Source organism: Thunnus albacares, chromosome 12 (assembly GCF_914725855.1).
Source record: "Thunnus albacares chromosome 12, fThuAlb1.1, whole genome shotgun sequence".
Classification (NCBI taxonomy): domain Eukaryota; kingdom Metazoa; phylum Chordata; class Actinopteri; order Scombriformes; family Scombridae; genus Thunnus; species Thunnus albacares.
The window spans coordinates 334,662-345,953 of NC_058117.1; the positions used below are offsets into that span (position 1 = coordinate 334,662).

Below are 11,292 nucleotides of genomic sequence, written 5' to 3' on the forward strand. Positions count from 1 at the left end.
AGGAAGGTGCTTGTATATTATAACGTGGTAGCCTGTTGTACAGGCTGGAAAAGCCCAACTATAGAAGAGAACTTTGGTGTGTACCCTGTTCAGCCATTACATTGTTCTGCTAGTGACTGGGAGGAATTTTGAGTAATATCAAGCGCTATAATAAAATCAAGGAGGGTCTCTTTAAATTAGGGATTATTAGTGAATGAGCCTACAGCAACATCACAACCAGGATCTTTGTCCGGCCTGGCTGTTGTGCACTGTATTTGGGCAATAATGACTTTGTTCAGGTGTCATACCTCATAGAAGCATTAGCAGAACAATCTGTCTCTCAGGTGTCATCACTGCTTTTCTCAAGTATTTATGAAAGGAAATAAAGGTGTGAAAGAAAGTTTGAGAAATTCAGTTGGGTGGAATTCAGTGTATTGTTGATGTGCTACATGTTATGTTTCATCCTACCTAGTTGATATTGATTGCAGTTTTCCTTCATTTCATCCAGGTATCTCCACACCATCTACCTGGGCATTCGGAGTCGTCAGAGCGCTGAGACAGAGCGCTGGCGTTACTACTGGAGGATGGTCTATGAGTTTGCAGATGTGAGCATGTTGCATCTATTAGCCACCTTTCTGGAGAGTGCTCCGCAACTGGTGCTGCAGTTGTGCATCATCATACAGACACACAAGCTTCAGGCTGTGCAAGGTAACAGTCACGCACGCACGCACGCACACACACACACACACACACACACACACACACACACACACACACACACACACACACAACACATCTACAACTGTGTGATCATAGAAAAGTCCAATATGTAATGTTTCTCAGTCATTTTTCTAGCTAGTGAAACAATCTTTTTTTCCTATCCTGAGCCAGAAAATTGATTGAAATTGACATTGCTTTGAGCACTTGTGTGTAGGAATTGTATGTGATTCTTTCAAATTCTGTCTGTGTGTTGTTTCTACCCATTTTTTGTATTTTAACTGGTTTATCCTTTCACATTTACACTAACTGTATATATATATATATACATAATATGTGTGTGTGTGTATGAATAAATAATCTGGACCCACGTGTAAATGCAAAGGCCTGTAATCAGAGGTTGTTATCCAGATAAAATAAGTCTCATATTTTGATGCATGTGAGTGCACTTCTCTTCCAACACTGACAAAGGTAACTGAAATAAGCTGAAAAAATGGGTAAAAAAACCTCACTGCATCTATGAAAACAACAGCCACCTTCAAAGAAGCAAGCTACTAAAATCACATTCTAAGCTAACAGTCATGCTTACAATGTTTGTGCTAAGAAAGGGTAAACACATTCTGGACTCTGTGTACTGGACACACATCTGTTTCTATAATCTTACCATGATGTGGCACTGAAATCAAACCCACTTTGTCTCTGTGTTGCAGGTATGACAGCAGCAGCCTCCCTCATCTCTCTGGCCTGGGCCCTGGCCTCTTACCAGAAGGCCTTGCGAGAGTCTCGGGATGACAAGAAGCCCATCAGCTACCTGGCTGTCATGATCCAGTTCTGCTGGCACTTCTTCACTATCGCAGCAAGGGTCATAACCTTCGCCCTGTTTGCCTCTGTGTTCCAACTCTACTTTGGCATCTTCATTGTCCTGCACTGGTGCATCATGACCTTCTGGATTGTCCACTGTGAGACAGATTTCTGCATCAGCAAGTGGGAAGAGATTGTCTTTGACATGGTGGTGGGCATCATCTACATCTTTTCCTGGTTCAATGTCAAGGAAGGACGGACAAGGTGAGAAGGACACTCAACTACATTCAGTGTGATGTTGACCTAAAGAAAAACTCACTTTCAGTGGTTTGATTTTTTAAAATATTCTTTATTTTAATTGAAGCTCTTTACTATTCTGTAATTTCTTATTGCAAAGACAGCTGGTCACAGGAAATTCCTTCAGCCGTCAACTGTCTGGAGCTTCAGCACAAACAGATCTGCGTATGATGAGCTGGGAAGGAATAGGTTACTTCAAAATTAATTTTGAAGCATCTTTGTACAAGACAGCCTACCTGCAGGTCTCCACTGAGGGAACAATTCCGGCGGAGGCTCCGCTCTCAGGGCAGCTCCACTGTCAGGACAGGAAATGCCACCAAAATAAAAGACGATACCTCCGCTGTCAGGAAAAAAGACCACAGAACAATTGGCTGTCACAGAAAATACGCGTTGCTGTTTATGTTGATTTTGTCAATGATATACAGTATATTAAATAATTCTGTCAATGTAGTAACATTATAGTATTCTATGATTTTTTTAAATGTAGTGATATACAGACAGGTGTCAAATTAAAGGAAAAACCAACATAAAGTGTCTTAGTAAGGTGTTGGGCCACCACATGCCGCCAGAACAGCTTCAATGTGCCTTGGCATTGATTCTACACGTTTCTCTACTGGAGGGATGAACACCATTCTTCCAAAAGATATTCCCTTATTTAGGGTTTTGATGATGGTGGTAGAGAGCGCTGTCTAACACATCGGTCCAAAATCTCCCATAGGTGTTCAACTGGGTTGAGATCTGGTGACTGTGAAGGCCATAGCATATGATTCACATCATTTTCATACTCATCAAGCAGTTCAGTGACCCCTTGTGCCCTATGGATGGGGGCATTGTCATTCTGGAAGAGACCACTCCCATCAGGATAGAAATGTTTCATCATAGGATAAAGGTGATCATTCTGAACAACTTTGTATTGATTAGCAGTGACCCTTCCCTCTAAGGGGACAAATGGACCTAACCCATGCCAGCAAAATACCCCCCACAGCTAGGGTGACCAGACTTCCCGAAAAATTTGGGACAGTCCTGAATTACCTGAACAGTTGTGTCCTCTCCTGTTTGTCCTGAAAATGAACCTTTAAGATAATAATAATAATAATAATAATAATAATAATAATAATAATAATAATAATAATAATAATAATAATAATAGATAGATAGATAGATAATATGAACAAGCTAAAAACGAGAGCTCGACTTGACTTGAGACTTGAAGGCAAAAATGCTGAGGAAACCTGACTTGGTGACACAGTAATATTGAAAAATGCTGCGCTAAATATATCTTGTCTTTGGGAGTGCTGCCAAATTGTCATGAATAATTAATAACATAATGGAGATACGCTTAACAAATAATACAATGTAGAGGACTCTAAATTCAAATGAGAGAAGCCTTTCATTAAATTATCAATGAGGCTCTTCTACATGAATTAGTAGCTCAATATTTTTTTTACTCTCTGGATCTGTGAAAATATTCTGATCAAATCACTTAGGCTATAGGCTATAATTCCTGCTTTTAGTTATTAAAAAAATATCCTATTTGTTTTCGTAAAATTTGTAAGAGTATTATTGATATGTTTTCACTTGTCCATTGCACTGATTAGTGTAACAAATTGTTGATGTCATTCAACCTGTTTTAAAGCAGATGATGGAGAGTGCAGCCACCACTGTGGGAGGAATTTGTGAAAAAAATATCTAAAAAAAAATGTTTTCATAAACTCCTATAACTTAATGACAATCACAGCTGCTGAAAAGATGTGAAAAATGATTGTAACATACCTGTCATCTGTGAGTAATGGTTTAGGCATCTTGTAAACACAGCCAGGACACTGTACTTCAAATCCCCCTCAGAGCCAATCCATGTATCTCTCTGTTTTAACCATCTGTCCAAACTGATCTTCATAATATTAATGACAAATTATCAGAGTTAGAGTCTGGTGTCACTCTATATTACTTTATGCTTTTGAATCCTTCTGACATTTAAAGACATTAAGCTGCCTGTTTCATGTCATTGGTTCAGTTGTTTCAACATGAGAATATCAAAAAAATTAACTGAACTAGGTATAAACACTGTGAGTCAACTGATCTCAGGAATACTAATTTGTTTCCAGTGAGGTATTATTGAGCTTATATAATGACTTTCTAAGGTAAACATTACTATTGCTGCTCTCCAAACAATGTGTACTTATTTTTGAAATATGTATGACTTGTAATCCTGTTTTGAATTTATTCTTTTTTAAAATGAAATAGAAGTTGCAGTTCCAAGGAGAGGGGAAGTGTAGCTGCAGGCAGCCGTGGAGAAGGAGTGATCTGACATACACATGTCAGATGTGATAGGTACCGCACTGACGAAATGAATGAAATTGAAATTACTTTTATGTAACAGATAATGATTTACACAGTTACATACAACACCACCATTGTGTTTCTTTTTCCCAATGACAGACAGTTGACTTCATGAACAAAAATAATACATTTTAGTGTTGAGTTTTGACTTTCACGTGTTTTACTCTTTGTTGACACTGAATGTAATGTACTGGAGGCCACGCCCACCCCAACTCCCCTGTCCCGAATTTCACCCTTTCTCGTCTGGTAACCCCACACACAGCATAACAAAGCCACCAGATCCCCTCACTCTAGGGGTCAAGCATTCAGACCTGTACTGGTTTATCCTTTAGTTTGTATTAGTATTTACAACCTTTAAAAGACTCTAGCCTATATATATCTATAGATCTAAAATAAATATACCAAAAAGAGCTTTATTTTAATGTAGCATATATGGAAAAGTTTGCTTTGTGTATGTGAAATTGACTTGATGAGCTAACACTAGCCACTGTTGGCGTAACAGATAGCCTTACTAAACTTAGCACAAAAAGTAAGGAAATTTGTGTTTGGTAGATTATTTCTTTGTTGTAACAATGCGTCTTGGCAATAAATCTTATACCGTTGGAAAGCTTGTTTATTTCCCTTTTAAATGGTACCACATTTATAAGGAACATGCATTTGTGGACTGGAACCTGAACATGTGGAGGAACGTTATGTTCAGTGATGAGTCCAGATTCTGCCTACGGCAGTTGGATCATAGGGTCAAATTGTGGAGAAGACACAGAGAATGCAATGCTGATTGCTGCACCGATAGAGTAACATCTTTTGGTGGAGGCAGTGTGATGGTGTGGGGCGGCATCTCCCTCACTGGAAAAACGAGGCTTGTCATCATTGGAGGCAATCTCAGTGCAGTGAGATATCGAGATAAAATTCTGCAACCAGTGGCAATCCCATATTTCCACAGTCTGGGACCAAACTCTGAATTTGGGAGTGGAGAGGATGGAATGGCCTGCCAGCAGTCCTGAAGTCAACCCCATTGAACACTTGTGGGATCAGCTTGGGCGTGCTGTTCGTGCCAGAGTGACCAACACAACCACGTTGGCTGACTTGCGACAAATGCTGGTTGAAGAATGGGATGCCATAGCAGTGTGTGACCAGGCTGGTGACCAGCATGAGGAGGAGGTGCAAGGCTGTTGTGGCTGTGTATGGTTCTTCCGCACACTACTGAGGCTCCTGTTTGTTAAATGAATAAATTGTAAAATTGCCAATATGTCTTGTTTCTTCAAACTTCAATCATCCAATCCACCAAACACCAAACAAGAGTAAATGGCAGAATAAGCTGTTTGGCATTGGCAGAGAAGATTTGGCAAATTTTTAATGGGCACAACCCACATACTCAGCTCTGCTGCTCATTCCACAAATGTATGTTCCTTACATATGTGGCACCATTTAAAAGGGAAATAAACAGGCTTTCCAACGGTATAAGACTTATTGCCAAGAAGCATTGTTACAACAAAGAAATAATCTACCAAACACAAATTTCCTTACTTTTTGTGCTAAATTTATTAGATTTACACAAACTGATAAGCTATTTTAACAGCACTAGTATGGAGCAAAACATTCAAACTATATCATGTTCTGGATGCAAATTTGCATCACTGTTGTGTAGAGGAAGCTTCAAATAATGACCAGAACAGACGTCGTTCAAACTGAACATTTTACTCACCAATATGCTGCAGTTTTGCAGAAGTAAGCAACAGACTTTGTACCCGACATCTTGAACACAAATATCATCACTAAACCTGCAACAAAGCACAAGGCGGGTTACTTCTTTGAAACTTCAAAATAAAAGCATACTAAGCATGTGACTTGGAACAATGTATTTCGTTATTTTTTGTCCATAGTAATATTGAATAAATACCATTCCCATAAATTCTCACATTTTCTGTAAATACTGTAACTGTAAATACTGTAAATACTACATAAGATACCGAGGGTGTGAGAGAAGACCGTTAGAGTTATGCTGAGTCACAATGCTTTATCGGCACTTAGCCTAAAGCTAACTCTCTGCTAACATTGATGCAGTACAGTAACTCCGCAGGATCACACACTACGTTTTTAACATTTCATTCATATAGCTACAATTTAACTACTACTATTTAAACAACTAGCATGAATTGCCTTAATTACTTTAAACCAAGCAAGTCACAGTCACCACTGTCACCATACATGGCTCTTGAAAACAACCATGGGCATATCTCGTGTCTTCATGTTATTTCCATAGACTATATATAAAGATGGATGTAATGAGGTGTGACGTCACCCATCGATTTGCATTGGAGCCAGGGAGAGCAGCAGGTGAGCCAACTGTCGATCACAGCTGACAATCAATGCCTACACGGCAGACATCAAAGCTACTATAAGTCTTCAAATCTTATTAACAGAGCAATAATTTTCAAAATGACTACCAGCACTTACTAGAGGCCCTGAATTTAGAGATTGAGATCACAGTAACTTGTTGGAAAAATGACTGATTTTAGTATCTCTATACAGAAATTGATGCTTTTTGAATGGGAGTCTATTTGAGCCAGGTATTTTTTGGAGCAGCATCTAGTGAGTTTCAGTGGCATTGCACTTTAAGGTACTTCTGCATTGGCTTCAGCCTCAAGTCCTGGTAGTTGCCACTTGGTTATTTCCTGTCCTGACAATGGAGCTGCCCTGAGAGCGGAGCCTCCACTGGAAGTGTCCCCAGAGAGGAGCCCTGCAGCCACACCCCTCTCTCTTTGTATAATGCTTTTTAAGTTTCACTTGTAGTATGGATTATTATTCATATTTCCTCAGTTCAGTTATTGACCCAAAAGCTACAAAAGAGTATTGTGGGTTTTTTTTTTTTTTTTCTGCGATCCATCCATGATTGTTCAATATGGATGTTAATTACTGAGGATACTGACCTGGTTCATAACTATTACACATAGTCATTTGATCTAGTTTTAAAAAAACATTTGATTAGTGCAGCTTCAAACATTTTTTAGCAGCCACCACTACAAGCTAAAGTGCTCATTACACCACACAATCAAAATATTGGATAGGTTGATCATTTACAATTTTATATCCTTGCTGACAGAACTCTTGACCTCAGAATGGCAGTGTAGAGCGGGCATACCAAATTCAAGAAAGAGCTTGGAAGCGTTCAATCAAAGGAAATTATCATCTGAGGGTCATCAACATCCACAGCCAAGTTTACTAGTTTGTACTTGTGTACAATTGTGTCAATTAAAGGAAAAGCTCATGGAATGTCTAAAATGAAAAGCGTTCGTCCTCTGGGCAGCATGAAGGTGCTCAGTAAATTTCAGTAAATTTAATACCTGTACAGTATATTTTTGATAGTTGATGGAGCTGTTGGATGTTTGATGGGGGCAATAAGAGAAAGATCAGGAGATCATCAAAAATGTGAGGAATCATCCCTGCTGTGGACCAAAAATTTGGTGGGTCAGACCAAATGACCACTATGGCCATCCTCATGGCTCACTGCAAAATGCAATAGGCACTTCCAACCACACATTTACCAATCCCACTAATACTGGAGATCACCTTCATGCTTTGATAGCTGATGTAGTTTCACTCTATCTGATTAACTTCTTTTTTGTGTCTAATGTCTTTGTGCAGGTGTCGGCTTTTCATCTATTACCTGGTGATCCTAGTGGAGAATGCAGCTCTCAGTGCGTTGTGGTATCTCTACCGGTCGCCTCATACCACAGACGCCTTTGCAGTGCCAGCACTCTGCGTCATCTTTAGTAGTTTCCTTACTGGCGTGGTTTTCTTGCTCATGTACTATGCCTTTTTCCATCCCAACGGGCCACGCTTTGGGCGCTCACCAAGCGGTCAGGGCCTTGACCTGGACCCCACTGCTCAGTTCTCCACACTACCACCTGAGGGTGCCACCAACTCACTGCGCTCCAACCGGGGAGCCACCACAACCCTGGAGCGTGACATAGGGAAGTATTCTGAGCGAGATGGCTGCATGCCGGTGTTTCAGGTCCGACCCACAGTGGCATCCACGCCATCATCTCGTGCTCCACGCCTTGAAGAGACCGTTATCAAGATTGACCTTTGTAGGAACCGCTACCCAGCCTGGGAGCGCCACGTCCTTGACCGCAGTATACGCAAGGCAATTCTGGCCATAGACAGCTCCCTGACTCCTCCACGGCTACAGTACAAAGATGATGCCCTGGTGCAGGAGAGGTTAGAATATGAAACTACATTATAGTTCTACGATAACTGTTCTCAGAATCCATAAAAGGGTGCAGCCATCAGAGGGTTATCCTGCTATCACATTAACAGCAACAAAGACTGTGGCAATAAGAATATGTTTCTACCAACAATCCCACTTTCATCTCTCATTCCTGTCTGTCTTTATGGACTCCTCAACATCAGTGCCCAACCCAGGACCCTTCAGCCCTGTTGGTAGTGATCACAGCAGAGATTTGGCACAAGTTCAGTTGATGTCACCGGATATGTTTGGGTTCTCTGTAAGGTTGTTGCTGTTATTTTTACTTCTGCTCATCAGGGAAATCCTGTGTGGTATGAACTAAATGCAAATCAACAGAGTGCTTCAGCACTCTGCTCAAACCCTAAGAGGCTGATGCACTGTTTTGTTTAAGGTTGGAAATGACACATGAATTACACAGTCATTCCTCTAATGTGATGAGGAAAGGAAAATATCACACATTCAGCATCATTAGAAACTTGAAACTGTCATATCTGTCTTACTGTGTAGGTGTCCTACTGTTAGGAAGTTCTGATGATGTGATCCTTAACAGCCACAACCGCCTGGATAATTCCATTGTTATCTACATAATAACACTCATTGCTCCTGTTCTCTTTGTGCCAAAATGTTTCCTTCGAAATATCCTCTAGCCTTTGAGGATGTGGTCCAACTTAGAGATGGCTGAGTAGTCAAAAAGTTCTTCTCTGGCCTAGGTCAGACAGAAAGCGAACTACATGAAGACAGTGGTCAAAGTAGCATCTATACTCAGTCATTTTGTTTTGTTTGGATAAAATCAACCAAACCTGGCGGGGAGGAAAGATAGGGAGTGAGAAAGAAGGGATGACAGTTTGACAGACACAAGCTCACAGTCTTTCTTTCATAAGGAAATAAGTGAAACTCACCCAATGCCAAGAAAAAATCTTCCTGGCAGCTCAACTCAACTATTAGCAGTCCAGCCTCATAAACTTGGCTGTGCAATGATACTGATCTTAACTTGTCTGTGGAGGAGAATGTGGAGGGGAGAGAAGAAGAAATAAGCAAAGTACCAGACAGCATTGAAAAGGAGATGACAGGAGAGGATGCAGAAATGAATCAAGGATGGAGAGGAAGATAAAGCACAGACAGCAGCCATCTCAGCCAAATTAAACCAACCACGAGGATGTACAGTACTCTGATACAACATACAGCATTTTTTACTTTACAAATCATGTAGAGGGTACTGAAGTCATTGTAATTCTGTGTTTTGTGGTTGAGTGTGTATGTGTTCGCATCGGTGAGTGTGTGTGGTTAAACAAGAGAAGCAGCTCAGGATGACATGTGATTGAATGCCTCAGCTCTGTGCATCGATCAGTGAAAGGACACCTTGACATTTTGACTTGAAGTCTGGCTGTTCTTTGATAAATACACATCACCCTCTGGGGAAAATGTTCCTGTTTTTGTCCTTGAGCTTACCCAGAAACAACATTTAACATTGTTTCACACAAGATAGCATCATACCAGTGGTGTTTTTGATGGCTTTGATGAAGCTTTATCTATGAAAGCTTTATCTGTTCTACCTCTGATCCAGGACGGCCATACCACATATTCCGGTGTAGCAGGGGTAGCTGATGTAATCCAGACATTTTCAGTGAATGACTTCTAATGCAGGACAAATGACTGCAATTAGGAGTGTGGCATGGATGTACTGAATCAGGGCTAGACCTGATGATGAAACAAGACAAAAGGTTTAAAACTCTGCCAGCTATTCTTAGAGCCCACCAGTAGTGGTACTGAAAGTTAAGGGTTTGCAGATGGTGACACAGGAGGAAAGATCAGGGCCTCGCCATTGAGATTTATCCTGTGAAGACATTTAAATCCACAACAGATTTAATCTTATCAGGATCTCTTGTCATGGCTAGTCAAGGAACATATTCAACTGAATGGTGCCATTAAAAGAAGCATCAGTGGGTCACCAAAGTCATCTTTAAGGATTCATGAATATCAATACCAGAAGTTGATAAGTCACCGTGCTATTAACCAAAGTGTTGATAGACAGATAGTCAACAGACTGACCATCATTGCCCAACTGATACTACCAGTCAAATTGTAATTGTGTTCCTTTTATGTATTGTGCATGTATGAAAACTAAACCCCTGGTCCTTCCCTATGATCTGAATCAGTGTGCAAAGAGACATCTGGAGACTACAGACAAAATGGAGAGCTGTACCATCATCCCCCACACTCCCAACTCAAACAGCCTGACTTAAGGAAATGCTGGGAAGCCAGGCAATGACATCATTACATAAACTCAGCACAAAAAGCAAGGAAATTTGTGTTTGGTAGATTACTTCTTTGTTGTAACAATGCTTCTTGGCAATAAATCTTGTACTGTTGGAAAGCCTGTTTTTTCCCTTTTAAATGGTGCCACATTTGTAAGGAACATGCATTTGTGGGATGAGCAGCAGAGCTAAGTATGTGGGTTGCACCCATGAAAAATTTGAACCAGCCTGGTCACACACTGCTGTGGGATGGCATCCCATTCTTCAACCAGCATTTGTCGCAAGTCAGCCAACGTGGTTGTGTTGGTCACTCTGGCACGAACAGCACGCCCAAGCTGATCCCACAAGTGTTCAATGAGGTTGAGGTCAGGACTGCTGGCAGGCCATTCCATCCTCTCCACTCCCAAACTCTGGAGGTAGTCTTTGATAAACCCCGCTCTGTGGGGGTGAGTGTTGTCATCTTGGAAGATAGAGTTCGGTCCCAGACTGTGGAGATATGGGATTGCCACTGGTTGCAGAATCTCATCTTGATATCTCTCTGCATTGAAATTGCCTCCAATGATGACAAGCCTCGTTTTTCCAGTGAGGGAGATGCCACCCCACACCATCACACTGCCTCCACCAAAAGATGTTACTCTATCGGTGCAGCAATCA

At 40.9% G+C, this 11,292-nt stretch overlaps 1 protein-coding gene across 1 annotated transcript in view; it reads left to right on the plus strand.

The window, feature by feature from the left end:
• xkr4 (XK related 4) overlaps positions 1-10,743 on the plus strand; it is a 37,687-nt gene extending 26,944 nt beyond the window's left edge. Inside the window, exons 2-4 of the mRNA XM_044368814.1 lie at positions 488-687; positions 1,407-1,761; positions 7,780-10,743. Coding sequence (XP_044224749.1) covers positions 488-687; positions 1,407-1,761; positions 7,780-8,380 — 1,156 coding nt within the window. The 3' untranslated portion in view covers positions 8,381-10,743. The remainder of the gene's footprint in view (positions 1-487; positions 688-1,406; positions 1,762-7,779) is intronic.
• Positions 10,744-11,292: the final 549 nt, after the last annotated feature.